Source organism: Strongylocentrotus purpuratus, unplaced genomic scaffold (genome assembly GCF_000002235.5).
Source record: "Strongylocentrotus purpuratus isolate Spur 01 unplaced genomic scaffold, Spur_5.0 spur5_contig_834, whole genome shotgun sequence".
NCBI lineage: Eukaryota > Metazoa > Echinodermata > Echinoidea > Camarodonta > Strongylocentrotidae > Strongylocentrotus > Strongylocentrotus purpuratus.
In genome coordinates this window covers 271,822-295,609 of record NW_022145540.1, presented here as the reverse complement: position 1 = coordinate 295,609, position 23,788 = coordinate 271,822, and the positions used below count along the sequence as shown (strand labels likewise).

At 36.2% G+C, this 23,788-nt stretch overlaps 1 protein-coding gene across 3 annotated transcripts; it reads left to right on the top strand.

The window, feature by feature from the left end:
* Positions 1-916: 916 nt before the first annotated feature.
* Positions 917-21,652, top strand: LOC576039 (differentially expressed in FDCP 8 homolog). 3 transcript variants are annotated; one of them, XM_030984810.1, is made up of 13 exons: positions 917-1,308; positions 5,685-6,369; positions 7,259-7,416; positions 10,913-11,062; positions 11,598-11,745; positions 12,450-12,514; positions 13,520-13,616; positions 14,145-14,272; positions 14,784-14,897; positions 16,186-16,266; positions 17,179-17,319; positions 17,955-18,064; positions 20,854-21,652. In XM_030984810.1, exons 2-13 carry the CDS (start codon positions 5,754-5,756, stop codon positions 20,960-20,962), a joined length of 1,917 nt encoding a protein of 638 aa, XP_030840670.1. In that variant the 5' UTR covers positions 917-1,308; positions 5,685-5,753; the 3' UTR covers positions 20,963-21,652. The 3 variants fall into 3 exon arrangements, with proteins under 3 accessions (XP_030840670.1, XP_030840679.1, XP_030840664.1); XM_030984819.1 differs by having other exon boundaries at positions 5,682-6,369; XM_030984804.1 differs by lacking the exon at positions 917-1,308 and having other exon boundaries at positions 5,593-6,369.
* The last annotated feature ends 2,136 nt before the right edge of the window (positions 21,653-23,788 follow it).

Sequence of the window (23,788 nt, the reverse complement as noted above, 5' to 3'; positions counted from 1 at the left end):
CAGTTACTTGGAGATACATGTATTTTCAAAAATGTTCAGTAAAAAATGTATCTCGAGCACAGAACTCTTAAATATCTAAGAGTTCTGTGATCTCGAGCGATCGAGGAGCTGAGATACTTCCAAATTAGGTAAAAAAAAAAGATGTATATCACCACTTTGACACTGCATAATTAGGCCCCCCCCCCCCCCCCCCCCGAAAAAAAAAAAAAAAAAAAAATCATTTGGTTGTCCTCGACCGCCCGGCCGCTCGTCATTTTCGAGCCGCTCATATTTTTTTTTTTTTTTTTTTTTTTTTTTTGGGGGGGGGGGAGCAATCTTAAATGCCAAACATACCATTTTATGCATTTGCAAGGATCAAAATGCACCCCGTCGCCAGTTCAGTCTTTTGGCAGTACACAATTAGGTATTTATTAAACTTGCCATTTCTGTGCATGTCAAAATGCGCCGTTCATTCATATCAGGTTCTGAGCATTCTTAAACTCATTTTAAGCCCATCTGTACTAGTTTTTAAAGGAGGTATTAGACCAACCTGCAAGGTCATGCACTGGACAGGTCATTGAGTATCTCATCAAAATCAACTCTCAGTTAATAAAGACGATCATGGGGGACCAATGGTCACCGGTTAGGCAATGTTTTCTACATAGAGGGCGCAATGAGCTATAAGTAGTATGGAGATTTAAAAGTTACTGTAAACAGTGTATTTCAAAGCCAAAAAATACTTTCTGTGTTGGTCTTGATACCATATTAAATTGTTTTATAGACTTTGTTTGTTTAAATGCTTGACATCCCAATGATTTTTTTTTTTTTATAGAAAACAAATATTATTTGAACAAAAATTAAAACAATGGGGGGAGAAAAGAAGAAAAAAAAAGACACACAAAATGAAGTTTAAAAAAAAAAAATTTAAACAAAAATTAAAAATCCGCACCACCCACCCGCCCCTACTCCAGAAAAGCAATGGAGGACAACCAAATGATTTTTTTTTTCCGGCCTTATATAAAATTGGGCTTTATAGTATGATAAATAAAGATTCATTTGGCAAAATTAGTTAATTTTGTAGGGCCTACCATCACCTAAAATAGGTTATTATTAAATAATGATAAAAATGACCTTCACTTCAAATTTCATTTATGTTAACCAGTGGGTCGAGAGAGTTTGAACATAGACTATGGTTTGAAGCAGTGAGGAGGCCATGATTGTGAGGGGCCGAGCTGATAAGGTAGCCTATCTAATATGACTGAAGTTGTCGCATAATTTTAGCCAAGATTTGAAGGAGCGTACTAATTATGATAACATTCGTGTTAGCCGGTGAGTCCTGACTATTTTATTTCTGAGATCTGTTTTCACTAAAGGTTATTTGTTTGATAAGTAAATCTGTTCGATCTTATTGTTAACAAGAGTATGCTTATTATCCATACACTTCATACTTGTTTTTGCTTTAGCATGTTATAAAACGACGGAATTGTCGATGTCGCGATGACTGTCGTCGCTGTGTCATGTCAGTGTGTGTGCGCTGTGCGTGTGTCGGCTTCGACTTCGAGTCACTTGTTTGGCCTTTGAGCTTTGCGCAGTGCCGAAAGGCATGCTCTATCATAAATCATAATAAATGTATGTGGATCCGCATGTCGATTCCCCAAGGGCCCTAGGCAAATGGATGGACGTTGACATGTGTCTTGGGTAGTGGGATTGGCCCATGGATATGCACTGTCCATGGCAAACGAACCCCTAACTCCAGCTCCAGGACCGGGAGCTCCAAGTCCGACGCCCATGCCGAAGGCGTTGGACTCTTGGAGCTCTAGACCACGTTGAAGAATTCCCTATCCAACTCAGTGAACGGAAATATGTGCCGCTGATTGGCTGATCGCGCGACCCTCGCTTGTCTGCTAGTTGCAAGGCATGGGCCATTAGCTACACTGTGCGCGGTGTAATATACCATGTATTGTAGCGGCCGTGTTGCGGGAGCTGGGCCCTGCACTAAACTCGAACACCAAGCAAAAACTGGCGACCAAAGACACATTCAGTGTATATGGTTTCAACGATGTCGCTCTCTACACACTCGTGTCGCTCACATACAATGTGCACGTAGCTTTACACACACTTCAACCTACACATACATATCCTTCACAAAAACTTCCGACGAAATCATAAAAAAATATGACTTACCGAAACAAAGAACCACCATACGATTTTGCTGAAGGTACCTAGAAATATTGATGACACCGATGGCGAAAAAAATTGTTCAAAAATCGACGTCGGAATGGAAATATAACGAGTTTGATATCAACGTAATCGAGAAGTCGCAGGCAGAATTCATCGCACTCATAGGTTTAACATTGTGGGAAAATATGCAAATCGTTCATTCGTGTCTCCTTAGATCAAAATAGTTATGTAAAGTTCCTTAATTAGAAGTAAATTAAATTAAATTAAGTTCTTCCATCGCTCGATTGCTGCAATGGCCGTTTCATTAACAAGGGACAGGTCTTCATTTGTGCAACCCGTTCCGCCACACTGCAAGAGGTGGTCCATCGTCTGAGTCTCTCCGCAGTCGCAGAGAGTATCTCCTTCTTGGGCATAGCCCCATCTTGCCATATTGACCTTACATCGCCCCATTCTTGTCCGCAAATGCAAATGAAATGAGTAAACACCCAATCAACTACGAGCATCGTGACGCTAGCACTATTATGAATAAAAAAAAAAAAGGTGGGCTTGAGCGAACAGAAGAGCGCATTGCGCATGCGCGAGTTTTGTGTGTAATTCTTCTTTGTGCAGACCAGAGCATGATTTTTAAAACTATTCAAACAGCGGGTTAGGTCACATTTTTTCCGCCATGATTGCTATTTTATTGGACCAGATAGCAATGCAAACAAATTACACCTTCGAATATAGAGATGAGACTTGGGTTAGATCTAAGAAGAATAAATAGGAAAATGCAAGGGATAATACTACTAGTCTAGATCTAGTCTATGATAATATAGATTCTAGGTCTAGTAAAATAAGAGGAAAGAAGGAGAAAAATAAAGAAAAACTTTTTTTTAAAAATTATATAAGAAATAATAAAGGACAGTTTTAAAGAAATATGGAAAGTTAGAAACAAATGAAAAGATGAAAGGATATAACCCAATAAAGAATAAGAAGAAATAAAAAGAGAAGATTATAGAAGACAAATATGGAGAGAGAAGGATACAAAACATAATGTTGACAGTTACAAAGAGAAGATGAAAGGAGAAAGCCAAAAAAGAGTGAGGGTAGATTATATGTAGAAAGAAAGATGATTGAATAAAAACTTTTTTTTTAAAGGCAATACAAAGTTTTGGTATGGGGTCGTGAATATTGGAAGCTTATGCGATCTTACAATATTCACTGATCGATGTCGCGGTCGAAATCGACTCTAAAGTTATGAAATTGTAAATAATAAACACTTTATGTTGTATAGCTCCCTCTCAAGGTCAAGATGTTAATTAAGCTATAAAACAATGTTTCTTGACTAAAATGGACCGATTAGCTATACCCGTTCGGAAATTATATACCACAACTACATATTCTGAGATTATCATGGTCACAGCTACCATTGTACGGCCGTAGGAGCTATTTGAAATTTATCAAAATTTACTGGGAGCACCGGTAAATCTTTATATTCAATTTTTCTCGAAAGCAGAAGTGTTTTAGGGGCTAAAGATTCTAGTGCTTTTAATACATCCACAGGGGCATCAAAATATATCAAAATTGTATAGAATCACTATCCACCCATTTTTCAAAATTTCCCAAACTTTGTAATACCTTTAAGGAATCAAAGAATTAGGGAAGATAAAAATAGAAGATGAAAAAGGAAGAAGAAAAAACAATGAAATACATAGTAAATGATAGGTGAAGAAATGAACAAGTTAGAATGATTTTTTTTTAATATAGAAAAACAAATAAGAAAACTAGAGAGAGAAGATGAAAGTAAAGAAATACAAAGAGAAGCGCAGAAAAAAGGTGATGTAAGGACTAAGGAGTATGAGAGGAAATCTCTGGGAAAGAAATAAAAAGAAGACAAACAAAGAATAACATAGCCTAAGCAAATATATAGGGAATAATAGAAGAGATGTAAGTGAAAATATAAGGAGGAAAGGAAAGAAAGAGGTAAAAGAAGGATGAAACAAAGAATGACATTAGGTAAAGAGTAGCTGATAGAAATGTGAAACAGAAAAAAATGTAAGGAAAGAGATATGGAGAAGAATCGGGGGATGATAGAAGGATATATAAATACATAGGGACAAGATGAAAGAAAAGCTGAAATAGGAAAACGGTTAATTGTAATGGATAACAAGGAAAGAGAGAAATAAAATAAGAAGAAAGGAAAAAATGACGGAAAGAGAAGATGATTGAAGGATAGAAACATAGAAAAACAAAGAATAATAAGCAAATGCATACCCATGTTAGAAAATTACCCCCTCCCCCTCCAAATAAAAAGATTTGGCATTTTGCAGTATAAGAACTTCACATACTGTATGTAACAACTTCCTGAGTAAATTATTTCTATTACCGTAAGTCACATAGTAGCTGAGAGCAAAACAAATTTAGATTTCAAAGTTTGAAATGATCCCCCTCTCCTCTGTGCTCATCTATCCTCCTCTTTTTTCAACTCATCTTATTTTTATAATAGTTTGTTTTTATAAAACACTGAGTCATTGATTGATATTAAACATAGTTTGATGTAAGTTGGAAACAAGTTATTACTTTGTTGGGTAAATGCCCAAGATAAGATGATCAACAAAATGTGTCCAACTGAATGTGAGCTGGCGGATCTGTATGTACTGTATAGTCTGCTATATTTTGGTCCATCTGGATAATGGACAACGATTATCACTGATTTAAGTTATCTTTTCAACACTTTCCACCGCTTAGATTTCTTTGAATTTTTTAAGTTTATGCCATTAGTTAAAGTTTTCTGAAACTGAAACTGTTGAAATATTTTCTGTTGTAGTGGGAGATCTGACTGTACTAATAGACCTCGTTCAGATATGACTCAGCAAAACTGCGGCTGTTTTTTTATGATGCTGTAAAATTTAATATGCATCACATTTCTATAATAGTACATGTATCTTATTACACAGAGCTAAGTGAATATGCACAGGACGTTTGTTGCATGCAGAATTGCAGATGCCATTTATTTACACGTTTAAAAAACACCAGGTGTTTTTTTTCTTTGCGGCGGTTTAGCGCTTCATATCTGAAAGAGACTTGAGTACTCCCAACAGAATACAATTTAGAAGTGATCACCTAACAGGAGGCTTCTCTGGCCTTCTTTACCCTCAGAGATTACCTTTTACACTGAAACCTGTATGTAAAGACAGCTCAAGGGAAACAAGAAAAGTGGTCTTTATATGCAGGTGGTCTTTCAGTAAAGGTTCCCCTAGTACATGTACAATGGGAAACGCTATGCAAGCTAGGGAAAATTATAAATTGTGGTCTTAGTAGGCAGGTAGTTCTTCTATACAGGCAGTCACTAAAGCATGTTTGACAGTATTATTTTTTATTTTTTTATTGATTAATTTTAAATGGTTTACTTCATTAAAAAACATTTGCGGCCCGAGAGCCGAATTGCAGTTTTTTTTACAAAGTATACATCAGTGACTAAGTAAAATTACATGTAAAACATATGCATGGTAAAATTTATCAATAGTTCTCCTTTGTTTCAGCAGATACATGTTGCTTCCTGACTAAGTGGTTATGTTGATCAAACTTGGTGGGCCAGCCTTGGGTCGCTTAAGATGAGCACAGCAACCTCCAACAAGGAGCCCAAGGTGAACACCTTCATCAGCTCCGCAGCAGTCATCAAGTTCTCCGGTGGTTCCGTCGGTACGGAACAATGGACGGACTCAGAGGACGAGGAGGACACGCCCCATTCCAGGACGTCACCCGACTCCCAGAAACCCCCCTTACGCAGCAGCAAGGAAGATAATGGCGCCCGAACAGTAGGCACAATGGACACGATGGAGAAGGGCTACAGGGAAAGGACTAAAGAGGCCGGTGTTCATAGAGATGTTATTGCAAACGGGAATGTGAATCATAAAAGATCAGGCAACTCGATCCAGCCACGGGTATCACATTCCCAAAGGAACACAGATAGAATTCTAACTCAAGGGGATAGTGATTCAAACTTGCCATTTCGGTCGCAGCGGGGAAATACGACTGATTTACAAAGTGGTACTTCCAAAAAGAAGACAATGGAAGAAAATCTGCTGCCTGAATCTCCCTTTCCTGAAGTGGATGGTTTCGAAGTGGTTCCCAGGAGAAAAGGGAGCTATGAAGAATCTCACAATCCATTTTCAGATGTGCCTTGTGATGATGAAGATAAACACATTCACAATGATCACCATAATGTTGGTAAGAAGCATTAGTTTTATCTCTCTTTCTCTCTCTCTCTCTCTCTCTCTCTCTCTTTCTTAAATGAGAATATTTTGTTTTATTGTTTTATAAGATGATGACGTGGATCCTAATCAAATGATTGGTTGATAGCGTACACGTTAACAGGCATTTATTTTGCCTAATACGTAATTTTGATAATGACCAGTCATTAGTAAAATGTTATAAAACATCATTTTATAAAACAAATCAAAAATAATCCTATAACAAGTAATACACATCATTTTGTTTGGACATTAGTGAAATTACCCACACTCAGTACCTTCAAAACAGTCCAAACACCCTAGGCTATCGCCTCAGGCGTGTTAGACTGTTCTAAAGGTACCTTGGGTGGGTAATTCTTACAATTATATGTTGTTCCTATGTTCATATGTTGAAGCAAGATTGTTCATGTGCATATAAACAATTATCCTATATGGACACAATAAAGAAATGAAATGAAATGAAATGAAATGAAATGAAATAATGCCCTCACTGCTGTGTATTATATTAAGTGGAAAACTGTTGAAAATTCCAATTTTCTGACTGCTTATTCGGATTTGAAAAAAAATCTGGCTAGCTCTTATGACACAAGTATATACCACATATTCATAATTTCATATCATTATTATTATTATTATTATTTATTTGACCAATCAGAAAACATTATGAAAGTGGAGAGGAGATAGAGAAAAGGATACAATCTGCTGGTCAGGGGTGACAAAAGCAATTTAAATTGCTATTACTCGAAAGCATGTCACCCCCACAGTCTGCATCCTGGAATATTAAGAGTAAAGAACAGAATAAAAATTCACAATATTAGAAAATAATCATAATCTTTATTAATAATTTCCTTTCCTTTACCCCTTAGGTTCAAGAAATCATAGCTTTGATGAGAAGCACGGCCATTCCTACTCCTTTGAGTCAGACTTGGATATCAGCTTGCCTTCAGAAGACCAGGATCTGGCTGAAATCACCAATGAAGATCTTGGAGTGGGACTCACAGAAAATCACTTTTCTCAACCAGAGGTATTTTTTATTTTCACTTGTTCCTTGTCATTATAATAGTGGTACAACAAGTATATGGACTTGAAATACAAGTAGTTTGAGGAAATCTTGAGTTTGGTTAACGATTGAAAATAATTTTTTTAATTTTCATAGAATTAAACGGCCAGATATGGTTTGGTTTTACGTTCGGTAGAAAAAGTATAAAAGCAGAGTAATGGCTATACATATTTAAGGATTAAAACCAAAGAAATCCCTGCTTTTTTGTTGTTGCTATTTCAAACAACCTATATGTATCTACAGCATGGTATACAACTCAGCATCATGTTATGCCAGTTTCTTGTGAAATGCAATTTCATCCCCAGGGCCCCGTCTTAAATAAAGAGTTGATATTAATCACAAGTTATTTGTGATTGATATCAATCGCAGCTGTGTACATGAGAGATAGGAGACTTTAAACTTGCCATTGATTCGAGGACTTCCGATTATTCCGGATCAATCACCAGTTTTGCTCCCGATGTGAGGGTTCCATGACGCTACACTGTATGCAAAATATGAGTTTCAAATATTACGTAACTATAAAGAGACATTGCAGGTTCTTTTAAACATACTCTAAGGAAACAGTAGAATGACTTGTAATGTTACGTAGACTAGTTGAAGCACGTAGAGATTATCCTTTAAAGCCCTACTGCACTACGTATAGCTACTTGTGCCCTCTATATAGCAAACAATGCCTAATCGGTGCCTGTTGGTCCCCTGTGATCCTCTTATTCTTATGTTAATTGAGAGCAGAGTTGATGAGATAACCACTTGTCTGTGACCTTGCAGGGAGGTCTAATCCCCCCTGGCCAAACTAGTACAGATGGGCTTTAATTTCTTCATACTATAAGCGGTCCTTATACTGCATTGTGGAGCAGATCGTGAAACACTTTGCAACTGCAAGTATAAGGCACTAAACGTAATACTCCGTGGAGTGGAGTGGATTGGATTGGATTGGAACACACACTTAGTCATATATTGCCCACTTTCATTTATATTGAGTGACGTCACATGCTGATAACCATGCATTAATCACACTCTAATCTATGAGGAAATCTCAGAGCTCAGATTATGCATCACGTAGGATTTAATGGATATCACATAAATAGTACTGACAGTGATATATTTCTTTATAGATACAAATCCAAATTTTACTTACATTTGTCAAGCATACAGAGATATATACAGTACATTGATAATCCTTTTGATGAAAGATAGCCTGCATTTCTTTTTGGGAGGGGTATCTTATTATTTGTATAACTGACAATTAAATTTTCTTCGTAAATGGGTATAGAGGTAAGTGCGCTTCTATGTGTGCGCACTAAATTGAGCCTTCTTAAACTTGAGATTTATTTTTTAAGCCATACTGTAAGAAACAATCTTGAATGAATTATTTTTACATCAAATAACAAGGATCTAGGAGTTTCGATGTATAAAACAAATGATGCATGTTATCATTTGTTCATTATACCATCTATCCGCCCTCGTTGATAGATAGATACACACAGCCTCAACTCGAGTGCGGATAGATCGTATAATGAACTCATGCGCATGCCTCATTTATACAGTGCGTTCCAGAAAAACAAAACAGAGAATTATAGATGTTTTATCCTATTTTAATCACAATTATAATTAATAAATGACACATATTTGTAAAGCTTAGATCCTCCTCTTCAATTTGATGCAACTCATATGATGCATATTTCGTGCATGAGTGATTAAAATCAATTTGAAGAAAGGGTACCAAAAAGTCATTTGGCAGAAGGTATCTGAATTTCAAAGAGAAAAACAAAATTGGTTGACCTGCCATTTTGAGTTTGAACCAAGGTACTGAACACATTTTACCCATGATTTTACCCATTTCAAATATTCCACACATGTGGATATTAAAATTGGTTGAAAGTTTAGTGAGAAGCAAATCAATGAGGCATTCGGTCAACCGCCTTACTAAAATCTAAAAATATTGCATCAATGATTAGGGTGGGGGTGGAGTCAAGAGCTGAAAACCATTCATGTGTATTATTCAACACTTGTGCGACACATGATCTTTTCGTAGTAAACCCGTGTTGTTTATGAGAAAGTAATCCGTGAGTTTCAAGATGTTTTTTTAAGAGAAACAGAGAAGGTTCAAGTGGAAAGGAAAGAAAACAAATAGTTCTATATATCCACATTAAGAAAATTTTGCTTTCTATCCTGTAATTATTGGTACATGTTTAATTACTTTCAGTAACTCATCAAGACCAGAATTATACTGCTAGTACTCTACACACACTTTGTACATGAAAAGCATTATATTAATAGCTGGACACACAGTTCACTATAAATGTATGTGTGTGTGTGAAACTATGAAAGGCGTATGAACTGTAGTCTTTGTTAATGACTTCTAATGGAAAAGCAAACTCACATTATGGTAATTCAACAAACAATGAATATAAGACCTATATGATCATGTAGATTGTGATAAGCCTCACAACAGGAGAATGATCAATGAAACTTGTTGTCTAACTCCATACATTATTGAATGATCTGTACATATTCATTATCACGTGTAAAATGAATATGACACAAAACAGGAACAAACAGTCAACTTACAGATTTTGAAAACAACATCCAGTCTTGTCCATTGTCCTCTTTTGGGGTGAACGCTCAATTGAGTAAATGTGGGCTGCTGCCAATGAATTTAGTTGCCAGACGTGATAAATTTTTGGCATCATATGTTTGAATAAAAATCTGAAGCCAATTCATGACAGAATTCGAATTCACAAAGGAGGTTTAAATTCAACCCATGGTTTAAATTTAAACACTTATTTAGTATTTACATAACCCATGGTTTAAAAGTAGTGTGCGTCTAATATATGACCTCTGACTGTATCGCACTTATTTTGGGCTAGTTTTATACATGGGTTATAAATGTAAATGAGGTTTTAAATCATCCATGGGTTACATTTAAACCTCCTTTGTGAATTTAGGCCATAATGTCTAAAGAAATATCACTGTAAAAGGCGTTTTTTTTATGAAAAAAGGAAGGTATAAAAATAAAAGAAATACAATTGCTCTCCGTCGACTGGTTATACATGATGTATATGTTGTGGGCTTTTAAAATTGATAATGAATCACCATTTATTGATCAATCTTTACAACTTTCATGCTCTAATATCGAGGGTTCAGTGACGCAAAGACGTAACTCCATAAATGAGTATTTGATTTTAAAACTCCACCCAACACCCCATTGAAGTCAATGGCTAGTGAAACAAAGACTTAACTCCTTAAGGCCCAAGTGCTCAGTGACACATGAACCATTTTTCTCAAAATGGAGTTACGTCTTTGTTTCACTGACCCCCCTCCCCCCCGCCCCCCCCCCCCAAACAAAAAATTGTTTCCAGAGCAAATATCAAAGCATGCAAAGGAAAGATGGCAGGAAAAATAATAGAGAATTTTTTTTTTGATGGTCTTGTTTGTTTCTTTGTTTCTTTTTGTGCAGGGTATTTTTGGTTTCTCTCGCATTGAGGAGCTAGAGATGGCTATCGGGAACTGTAAAGAAGAAGTCAAGACATCTCTAGAAAACTCGGAGAACAGGCGCAAGATGGTCGCCAAACTCGTACAACTCAGACTTAAACTACTCCAGCTCCAAGTAAGTGTCTTCTCACTTTCATTTCTCACAAGCAATCGCTATGCAGTCCTTATTGTGGCCAGCAAGCAATAGTTGTACTGTAATTGTGACCAGCAAGTTCTATCCTGCTAAATTTGCAACCATGATATTGCAATGACAAATTTTATTTGTTCCCCCACCCCTTTTTTTAATGATGATGGCTTTTTTTTCTAAAAAAGTTTTAATTCTTTACGAATTTGTGTAATTTAAAGTAAATTCTTCATCATAATTTTTCCTGTATATCTGAAGATTATGTCACACTTTCACTTTTGTTAACATCAAATTCAAAGAAAAAATATTGAATGTTTCTAGTGTCACGACATCTGTTTGTTTTTTGTTTTTTTGTTTTTTTTGGGGGGGGGGGGTAATTTATATGTAGAATGTGAGTGAAAGTAAATTTCCATTGGACAATCAGATCAAATATTGAAGAAGTTTCACTTTACCATTAAAACGTGCTTCTATGACCAATGAAGTAGTTTATCTTACAATGCTTGACTTCTTCATCATTTTAAACCAGGAAGGGGATGAAGAAGAGGAGAAGGAGGAGGTCAAGGTTGTTCTTGGTCATCGTTTTTATCGGATGAAAGGAAATAGTCGCAATGACCACTGCGAGGTGTGTCTCTCGGTCATCTGGACTCTCCTTCAGACGTGGTTCAAGTGTAGTGGTAAGTCTTGACCTATCAGCAGATCTTCTGAATGTTACCTACAGGCCAGAGTTGCTGTCCTTTTTTTGTTGAAAGTTGAAAGGTCATCAGGTTTATGTAATTTTTATAGTTTGAAGTCATCAAGACTGCTTTTCTGCAGTCATTTGTATTTTAACTATTAAGTATTGTAAAAGCATTGGTGTGCATTTAAAAAAATTGTAAACATATTGATTTGATACATGGAGACCATACAACTTGCCAATATGTGTTTAGAATGGAAGTCCACCCTAATATTTACTTTGTTTTACTAGAAGCAGAAAAATGGGAGAAACAGGTCAGTGAAAGTTTGAGCAAAACTGATTAAAGATAAGAAAGTTTTGAATTTCTGAAGGTGTGATCAATCAAACATAAATTCAATTACAAAGAAAATGGAATTTAAAGAAGTTTTCTGTACAGAGCAAATTGGAGAGAAGCTAGCAAGATACCTCACTGTGTTGCACATTTGTATTTCACTGATGAAAACATCAAAATTCATAACTTTCCTTTTTTTCAATCGGTTATTGCTCACTCTTTCACTAATTTTGTCCTATCATTTTCCTGCTTTTATTGCATTCAAGATAATATTAGGGTAGACTTCCCCTTTAAACTGATTTTCCTTGTTGCAACTAGATTTCATAACCATGCATGTACACATTGGATGAATGCTCTTTCTCTTTCTCTTTCAGAATGCAACTTTGGATGCCATGGCAAGTGCCTTAACCTAGTGAAACGAAAGTGTGTGAGTGCAAAGGTATGTCCACATCTAATGCCACGTCGCCCTAACTTATCTTTCCTTCTTTGATCATTGAAATGTGTGGGAGTTTGTTGGCAGAATAAGTATTTCAAGGAAATAACTCAAATGTAATTCTATACAAGTTCCTGCAATCTGAAATATGATTAGATGGTGTCACAGTGGACTCTAGGAGTATAAAAGTGTGTGTGTGTAATTGGGTTGTTACAGATGTGTATAAATCAGATACGATTATTTACGTCTGTGGACCGTACTTTAACGTCACCATATGAAAGACGTGACTTAGTTTCGAACCTGCGTCCTCGACTGAATCAGTTTGTAACTTCCATTGTTAGCTGGATTACAGGCGCGCCACAATGCCCCGCATGTATACCTTGGTAGATTTGAATCAGTCTGTTAAAGTATGTGCATTTATTTTTTCTTGTCTTGTCAGCTAAGTGTATGAACAAGCAGCTTTTGATAGAACTTTGATGTTATGGCAGTATTTAGATTTTATCCCAACAATTTTTTAGCACAAACTTTTAATAAGTTTTGCTGCGGGGTATTGTTGCTGCAGATGACAATAAAAGACCAACCTTATATAAGCTGAACTAAATCAACATTGGTGATTAAGTTGTTATTGTATTCATATGCTGGGGGTTAAAAGTTTCCATAACATCCAAGTATGGTATTTACCAGTGCATATTGATAAATATATTAGAATATGGCAGAAGCAAACAGACAAGCCCAAGGTATTTTGTCCCATATATTATCAACTGCATCAAAGATTTCATTGAACTGATTGTACAAGTGTATAATCCCGTGAAAGCTTTGATTAGACCAAATATTTGAGTAAATACGTTTTACCTAAATCCTTTTCAATTCTTAGTAATGTATGGGAAACGTAAGAAAATTTTTAAATACCTCGGACCTGCATAAAAAATGTGAAAGAGATGCTATTTTTGTAGGAGATGCTAAACATTGAACACTGACTTTAAATTGTCTTCCTTATTTTCCTCATCCCAGATTTCAAGGCCTTGCTTTGATCTCAATATTTGTCCAGAGAAAGGTCTCTCTGCTCAGAAGTACAGATGTGCAGAATGTAGAGCCCCACTTGCTTTCAGTAAGTTTCCATTCTCATCTTTCCTGTGAAAGAAAACTTTGCATCTTTTTCCTTCTTTTTTGTGTTTCCTTTCGAGCTTCTGATGTGGTAAACCACCAAAAAGTATTACGAGTTAAAGCCACACTGTACTACTTATAGCTACTTGCGCCCTCTATACAGCCAACAATTCCTAAGTGGTACCTATTGATCCCCCATGATGCCCTTTTTTTAATGTTAATTGAGAGCTGATTTGATGAGATAACCATCTACCAGTGACCTTGCAGGGAGGTCTAATCCCTCCTGGCCAAAGTAGTGCAGAGGGGCTTTAAAAGTAGTGTGCTCAGGATTTATGTATCATATCACACACGTACATGAGTAATCAAAGGGTTGTTGTTGTTGGGTGTTGTTTTTTGCGGTGGGAGGGGGGGGGGGGGGTCTCCAGCTGGCCAAGTGTGTGATTACATCAGTCTGTATCACTGCACGATGAAACCTTGACAACAATATTATTTACTCACATTTCATAATTATGATGTTTTCCATTCTTTTCAGATGGAGTACCGACGGAACCTAGACTGTGTGATTACAGCGGCCTGTACTACTGCAGCATGTGCCATTGGAATGACCAGGAAGTAATACCTGCAAGGGTCATTCATAACTGGGACTTTGAACCAAGAAGGGTAAGTCAGTAGTTACTGAGAATGGATTTGTTATAGTGATGGTGATGATGATGATGATGGTGATAGTTATTATGTTTCTATTATGTGGCACATGCTCATGCGACATTTGCTCCATGTTCAGTTTCTATCCTCAGTCAAATTCTTAATTTTAATTCAATAAGCAACATTGTACATGTTCATACCAATCTCAGACCCTTCGTCTCATCTAAAACTCAATCATAGCCCAAATCCTTGCTTTATATCTCTGACTAAATAAAGCCGTAGCAAATTGTGCCAGAGCAAGGAGAAGATTAATGTAGGTTTACTCGCCTGATGCGTTAACTTATTCCTACTTAAAACAGCATAAAGGATCCCTCATTTTGAATCGTACATTCAGACTCTTTATATTTCATCCGGAAAAATATGATGAAAAAGAAAAGCCTTGAAAATCATTGGTTTCAATGCTTTTATTCTCTTATTTTTTCATTAGTAGCTCGTCTGTTTACATTGATGTTAATCCTTATTCTTCTAGGTGTGTCGCCAGTCTAAACAGCTCCTCAAACTAATGTGCAGTAAGGCAGTTCTCAGAATCCAGGACCTGAACCCTTTGCTCTTCAACTATGTAGAGGAGCTCAGTCAGATCAAGGTAAGCTCTAATAATTACAGTAGGCCTGTCCTCATCAGCTCGAGATTGCCCCATATCCCGCCATTTGAAATATCCCGATCGCAAATTATCCAGTTAATTTGCGTCTTCATCAGCCCGAAGTTGCAATTAGCGGGATATTTGGTCGAGATATTCATCCCAAGATATCTTGGGCTAATTTGCAAAATATCCTACTATTTGTCCAGTGCGCCTACCAGCCCGAAGACTCGCACTTTGCGCGAACGCTCAGCAAAATATCCCGAGCTAATTTCTCGAGCTTGAGTTTCAAGTTTCGAGGTCAAGTCTCGAGCTGATGAAGACGCGATTTGTAACTTCGGGATTATTTCCCAAATCAGAAATAGCGGGCTATTTTGAAATCTCGAGCTGATGAGGACAGGCCTAGTGAAACCTGCATATAAAGACTGCCCAAGGGAGTCAGGAAAAGTGGTCTTTATGTACAGGTTCCTTTGGTATAGGTTTCAACGGGAAACCACTTTCAAGATAAACAAAAAATGTAGTCTTTGTAGGCAGATGGCCTTTCTATACAGGTGGTCATAAAAGGAGGTTTGACTGTACTTGTGCCATGCCATGATTGGTTTATAAGACACCATGTTATCCATGGTAACAAGTGTTTGCTTTAGATCTGTTTTGCTTTGTGATACATTCAGTACTTCTGAATTTATATTTAATATCATTTTCGTATTCTTCTAAATATTAAGTGTTGAGGCTTGTGAATGGAATCATTGATGATTCTTGTAACTTACTTTTTATCAATATTTTAATGCTTAAAATACCTGTTCTGCTCTTACTGCGCTAAGTCTATTTTTCTATGTTTTATTTTATGTTTTTAATAGTGGAAGTGACTTTGAAATGAATTGATTTGATTAAAACTTTCAGCAGTAACCCTTTTCTTTTTTTCTTTTTTGTTGATAATGAGAGGAAAGTTATAAAAACTAGCTTACAACTCAATAGAAACTAATGAGCTCCCCAAATATGCAGCGGTTGCTCCTTGCATGCAATTGATACAGGTCTGAATGGTCAGTGCATATCTTGCATTTTACTGGTCAAAGAAAGTGACACATGCAGATATGGATGAATATTGATCATTTAGATATTATTAGATATATTTATTAGATACATTTGTATGTAAGAAAGTGACATATGCAGATATGGATAAAATTGATTATTAGATATATTCATAATTATATATGTTTATTACATGCAATTGCAGAGAGTTGTTTGAAAAATATACCACCATTCTTTAATTAATTCAATGTTTTGATATGTACAGAAACTGAGAGGGGAGATCCTGACCATGAAGGTATACTTCCTATCCTGCCGAAGAGCCATGGAGCAAAAACTACTCAAACAAGTGAGTGTTTCAAGTTTCCCTCTGTGTAATACACTAACATATTATGTCCATTATGTTGTAGAAAAACTAAGTCTGTGTAAAGGTGACAAATATTGAGGGGTAACTCCATATTTTGCCAAAATGAGTATTTGATAGCAAAATGTTCAGAAAAATGTGGGCTTTCCAGGAAACACAAAGACTTAAATTCACCCAAGTCAATGGCTAGTGAAACATAGACTTAACTCCTTGAGGCCCAAGTGCTCAGTGACACATAACCCACTTTTTCTCAAAATGGAGTTACGTCTGTGTGTCACTGGCCCCTCGATATGACCTTTCTCATTCTTTGTATTTACATGTCCAAGAATTTCAAAGTTACTATGTCAGTCACATGAGAAGGATTGCAAGTGACACGTAATTGTATTTCAAATACAACTAGTTTGGATCAAAGTTTGATGCATTCTAATATAGCCATATCTGTCGTCAGTGCTTTGTGTTGTTTTGCAATTTTCAGAACGATCTATTCAACATTTTTTTTATCCTGATAAGTCCATTACCTCCTTTAAAAAAAAAAAATTGTTAATGTTCACTACATCATCATTCTTGATAACCTCTGGAAAGTGAAATTGCATGACCGGGGGAGTGTTTCACAAAGACTAAGATCGACTTTAAGTTGGACTTAAATATGACAGGCCATTCATGCCACTGGTTGCTCTCATCATTGGTCTTTCAATTATGACCTTGGTTGGTATTATTCGGTACGTCCCTTGAGAGACCAATGCCAGTAAATGGTGAGAGCAAACAGTGGCATGAACGGCCTGCCATATTTAAGTCCAACTTAAAGCCAATCTTAATCTTTGTGAAACACCCCCTAGTAATCGACATCTTACCTTTGAACTGGGTCGGTATAATTCACTCTCTTTTTTTGTTCTTCAGCTCCAGGTCAGACCGCACTTTGTAGAGAACAGTGACTCATACTCTCTTCAAGATCTGATCGATACAGAAGAAGGCAATCTTCTCACAGAGCTAGCTACTCTACATGGAGACTATGCAGTACACATACGAATCGATTGCCAGGTACTTTGCGAGCTCTCTCTCATGGGAATTTGACATTGCTGGGGATTATTTGTGATCTATCGTCTAGGGCCGAGTTAAAACGGCTAAACAGCGTTTAAATGACCATTAAAAGCAAAACCATTACAATTTTGCAAAATTTTTGATCAGAAATTGAAAAATGTTAATGTATTAATAAAAATTATGTATGTGCATGGAATACACTAGGAGAATGTAAGAGGCAAGGCCTTGTAAACATAGAGGATCAATTAGGAACTGTGATTACAAAAATTGACATTGGATATGTGTGGATCTTGATCTAATCAGTTTGGCAGTTTGAAATGTTCGAAATGCTCAGATAAACTGTATCATTGTATATTGTGTGAAAAATAGTCACTTAATTTCACATTTATTTCTTCTCATTCAAATGCCATGCGACTATCAGGCTATGCCGAATGTAGTACCGTATTTGCTGGCGTAAACGCCGCAGTATTTTTGGAAGAGAAAATATCAAAAAGTCGGGGTGCGGCCTTTACGGCGAAAGAGTAAAAAAAAAAAGGTACTCACTTTGAATGTCGTACTACTGAATACAGGTACATCATTTTGGCTTGAAAATCTGCTTTAAATAACATATTTATTTTTTTATTTTTATCCTTCAGATATGTCAAGGCAAGGGTTTTATATGTGAGATATGCCATTCCAATGAGATTCTGTTCCCGTTTGACATGATAGCTACATTGTGTGCTACCTGCTCAGCCGTGTTTCACAGGTGAGAATGGATCTGTCTTTTTTTGACGTTTGGTCTATCTATCTACCAGCCCATCTACTACCGACATGATCTAATAATCATGTCATCTCTATCAACCCTTACTGTACTGGGGGGGGGGGGGGGGCCTGGGAGGCCCCCCCCCCTCCCCCCTCGACATTTTTGGAGATCGCGCCGCTACCGCTTGGAATTTTGAATTGTCGTTTCATGACTTTTTTTCCCTCAAGTCTTGCGCACATTTTGATACCACTTTCGTCAAAATTGGATATACCTGTAAGGTGTTACATAACAATTAGTATGTGCATGTCATCAAAAAAGTGCTATAATTGCATATATTCATGTACAAGCAGAAATGTGAAGATATGAATTGATATCAAATTGCTTTTATATGTTTCTCAGCGTAACTTGATGTATTCCAGAACAAAAGAATACATTAGAAATAAGACAATAGATATAATAAGAAATAAAAAACAATAAAATACATAAGAAAACAAATAATTGAAAATCGCATAAATTATCATTATTAATTACATCAAATAACTATTTTGTGTTAGAAAAGAAGTTTCATATGAATAATGAGTTTCAACATTCAAAAAGTTGAGCCTGACAATTTTTGTAATGATTCTAGTTCCCTAAATATAGTTCCAGATTTGATATTCATGAATGCGTAATTTGCGTATTCATAATTTATGCAAATTAACCTATGCATTTTTTATATCATAAAAATAATGAAACCTCATGAATTTGAGATGAAGGAATCATTTATTCAATACATTTTCAAGATTGTTCACAAGTCAACGGACAAATATGTAGAGTTTTCTGTAAAATGCATAAAATTAGCATTTTGCATAATTAATTAGGCTATAACGACAAAAATTTGCATATTAGGAAAAAACTAATTATACCATCTTGTTCCTTACGTAAATATCTACAAATATGCAAATTTTCGTGTTCATAGGACATTCGACGGCCGAGATCATAGGGGCCCCCCCCCCCCCAGTCAGAGGGTGCTCAAAATAGCCCAGTACAGTAAGGGTTAAATATCATTTGGTCTAATGACCATCTAATATGGTGTGTTGGCTCAGTCAGTAGAGCGTCCGCCTCACAACCGGGAGGTCGTGGATTCGAACCCCGGCCGTGTCAAACCAAAAGTCGTTAAAAGGCAGGAGTTGCTGCTACCTTGTTTGGCATTCAACAATAATGGATAGAGCAACGTCGATCTGGCGCTGCTCAGTGGCTGCCATGCTAATGATCAATTGGGCAAAAAGAATTTCCATTTTCGGTTTAACTTAATAAAATTTGGAGTGGACTTTAAAAGATTATTATTATTATTATTACTATTATATAGCCATTTGGTCTGATTTCCATTTGGTCTAACCTCCAATAAGTCTACTACCCATTTGGTCTATTACTCATTCTAATTTCCAGTTGGTTTAATTCTCAGTTTGTCTAAAGCCAATTTTGCCTATCATTTAATCATAAATAATAATAATAATCATCAAATGATTATTAGACCTTATGGTTGTAGATCAAAGTGTAATTCACCCCAAAATCTGACAGCTCTCCTGTACCTTAGTACAGCATGAATATTATAGAGAAAATTATTGATTTTGATATTGGATACATATAAGTAGAAATCTAGTTGGAAGGCTATACTAGGTCCCATTGCTTCAGAAGCATCATAGCAAATGTTCTTTCAAATGGCTCTGAATATATCAAATACCAAGCTAAATGTTTATTATTTTACATCACATAACCTTTACAACTACTTTCATAATTTTTCCAGTTGTATGCTTTTGAATATCGTCTTATAAATTGTATGAACCATGGATTGTTATTGGATCTAGATCAGTATAAGTTAGTGATCTTTGAATTTGTACATTCTTCCACTTGCCACTGCGATCTGTGGAATAAATGGAAGATGTAAAAAGTTTGGACTTCGATATAATGTGAAGGTGATTTGACTTTAATACTTGAGGCTTTATTTTCATCAATTATATAGGGTTAGGGCTAGGTATAAAGGGTTGGGTCAAGGGTTGAAGATGAAATTGGTTACTGTTGTATGAATTGATACACCGTATTGTCGTTGGAACATATATTATGCCGTAAAACCAGTGTGAAATAGAGGTGGTGGCAAGTATCAATTAGGGTTAGTGATCTTCTTCCCTTCGAGTCACTACGTCACATCGTTCACTCTTGATTAGATTGTCCCAATCCAGTGTTGCATGCATTGTATCGTGCAGGGGGTCAGTGTTTCCAGATCTTCTTGGGTACAAGGGTCTGGTAGATGTGGGCAGGCTTAGGAGATGTTGCATGGTCTGCTCCTCTCCACACAGGCAGATGATGTCATTGTTCTCATTATACCCCCACTTCATCAGGGGGGTGTTTCACAAAGATCCTAAGTCAAACTTAACTCGAAGTTGGACTTGAATATTATGGAAAGCCATTTATAGCCTTAAAATAAAATATATTCAAAAGCAAATAATAACTATTTCAGACTTTTCATAAATTCCACATCTCCACATCAAAAACATGAAATATCCTTGAACATAGAAAATATTTTGAATCAACATTTTATGCCTTTTAAAATAACTTTTACAAAATATTTTCAAGGATGCTAATGGCTTTCCATAATTGTTAAGTCCAACTTAGAGATAAGTTCAACTTAGGATCTTTGTGAAACACCTCTCTGGTCAGTTAGGGTTAGTGATAGTACAATAAGATGGATTGAGAACACAGTGGGAAGGAAATGAAACATATCCAACAACCTTTTGATGTCTATCTTTTGACAGGGACTGCTTCTACAAGTGGTCAGGAGATTGCCCTAAGTGTACCAGGCTGTCCCAACGAGCATCTGCTGACCGGCCAGCCTCCAGCCCTGCAAGACCAATCCAGAAATGACCACTGTAGGATGACCATTGCATGATGACATGTGGAGGAAAGTATCATTATACTCCTGGAAATCAGTGTTTCTCCTTTCCAAACTTGACCTTTAATATGGATTTTGTTTGTTTGTTTTTTTGTTTTTTGTTTTTCTTATCAGGCATTTAATAGTCATATTCATGCATAATAATATTAACAATTAAATATTATGTAGTATGTAAGATCAAAACTATTAATTTTTAAAAAGACATGCAATGATTGATAACCAAGATACAAAAAAAAATTATTATTGGAATAAATATGTAGTTATCACCAATATATGAAATATATAGATTTCCTAAGATTTTAATATCGGCATTCCTCTCATCCCTTGAGATATACTTACCACGGTTACATCCTTTGTTTGATAATCCCATAAACTTGTCATCTGCTCTTAAAAGCAGAAAGTCCCTTTTGCAGACTTGCATAAACTCCATGAAACTTGGCGAGTGTTTGAAATATATCCTTCAGAAATCATGTGTGAAATTTTACAGTTAAAGTTTCTGAAACTGCTTTGTAAGAAATGAAAATCTATTGACAAATATTGGACAACTTTAGAAAGTGCAATTCTGTTTGCAAATACATACTGGTAATTCAAATTAAAACTGAGAATGGTGAAAGATATGTGATCAATGGAAAATATTTCATCAATGAATAAGAATAAAAGTAATTATATACCTAACTTAAGAAATCCAGCCATCTGATTGGTCGAAATTGCATTCATAAACTTTAACTATTCCTGTAAAATTCCCGGTAAAATTCCAAACCCATGTAATAGTTTTAAAAAATAGTTCTAAAATCCCAGTAACCATGGTTACCGGGAAAATAGTTCAGTCTTGGTGAAACACCCATAGGTTTACATGTTAAAAAATGGTCTGAGCGATCGAGGATACCGTACGTGTGCGAAGAATTGGTCGATAATTTCAATACAATTGAATCTCGATCGATCTTACCGACAATTTTATCTTGCATTGTTGACATGAAGACGAAAATAAACTTCCAATAACAACATCTGCCGATAAATGTTGATCTAAGTTCGTGCCAATATGTATTGCAAAAGTAAAAGAAGGGCCCGTTTAATGGAGCTGCCGCGAAGCATCCAGCACGCGAAGCCGTTTTCAATCCATTTTAATGTATATCGCCTCGCGCAATAGCACAATTCTAACCTTCCCTTGAGCGTATAAAAACAATTATTCCTCTCAAAGCAGTCATTAATACTATACTATCAGATAAGGGTCAGTATAGCAAAGAGAATAGGGTGAATTCACAATTAAAAGCTCCGCCACCGGCAAGCCACATTCGGGTCAGTTTTTCAGCTCCCGGGTCAACATCTTTCAACTACTAGTGCAGCACAGCATTAGAAAAATTACCCCTGACCAAAAGTGACCTTAATGGTTAGTTTAGCCTAAAGGTGGCCAAAATGACAAAAACTATGTGAGTAGGGTCTTTGAGACTGACATTTTTGGAATCAGTGCAAATTTTTACCCCAGATAACCTATCAAACCTCCCCCCCCCCCCCCCCCCCCCAAAAAAAAAAAAAAAACTTCTCATTAAATACCCTCATCTCCTAGGGTATAATAACAATGCCACAGTAGATATTTTGGTAGACTTTTTCCCATAATACATCACGTAAAATCGACTGAACACTGGTGTCGCTAGATGGCACTGTGGAATGTGAATCCTCCATATTGTGGGGGGAAAGAGGGCCATTGTGAAAGGAGTAATCATGTGCATCCACTGTTTTGAAAGGGTTAATATTACTTGTCTTCTGAGTTGTGAAGGTTTTCTGCAGATGGTTTAAAAACATTTGGCTAAATATTTGTGTATCTAATTTGGGGTGTGTAATCCATGTAATCTATATTTATTTGTAATATACTCACGTTTAGATAGTACTGCATATTCTCTATTTTTCATAAGCAATTTTTGATAGAAGAATACATTTCCAACGGCAGTTGTCACACACGGATATGATCATTTGAATGATAATTATTATTAAATGTAATAATAATTATCCTTCTCATGGATGAAGTTATTTCTATGAAAATAATTATTTGAGTGCAATATGATTAGTCCTGTACACCATGCAGTTACAGGATGGTTATATATATTATGCTTGTGGCATTGGAAAAGTTAAATGTACTACATGTATATTGTTTATCACTTTCAGTTGAAAATAAGATTTTGCCAAAACTTTTAAACAAACATGGCATTAATTTTCAACAAATTCACATTCTTGATCAATCTTGCACCAATTTAGACCGTGGGCCGAGCGCGATTTTCCTTCCAGTCCGTTGCGTAGATTCCGGTACAAGATTTAAATAATGTTAATAAAAAGATAAAAATACACAAATCCCAAATCAGCTTATCCCCGCGACTGAATCCTTGCCGTTCGTATAAAACATAAGTTTAATTGACAAGTTATTTAAGAGAAATTTGCGTGAACGAGACCGCTAACTCTCCGTTCGTACACGTGTATAAACTTACCGTGCGACGAGAGTGAAACAGCACATTCTCCGTCTCCATCGTACGATGAAATTATGTAATCCATTCGAATATTTCCCAAAGCTAATCACATTTGCCGATGTAAATAATATGATTTTGCAAATATGAACTCGAAAAACTATTGAAAACCTCGTCAGGGTGAAAATATTTCGAAAATGGGCGGTCATAGCTACCATGAAACAGACGAGAAATAGCGCGTTGCCAATTTGATATTATTGTAAGGATCGTGTGCAATTCTCTTGAATGTACGTACTCTGTGTAGAGATCAGCTGGCTCCGTACCGACAAGACTCGAGTAATTTTT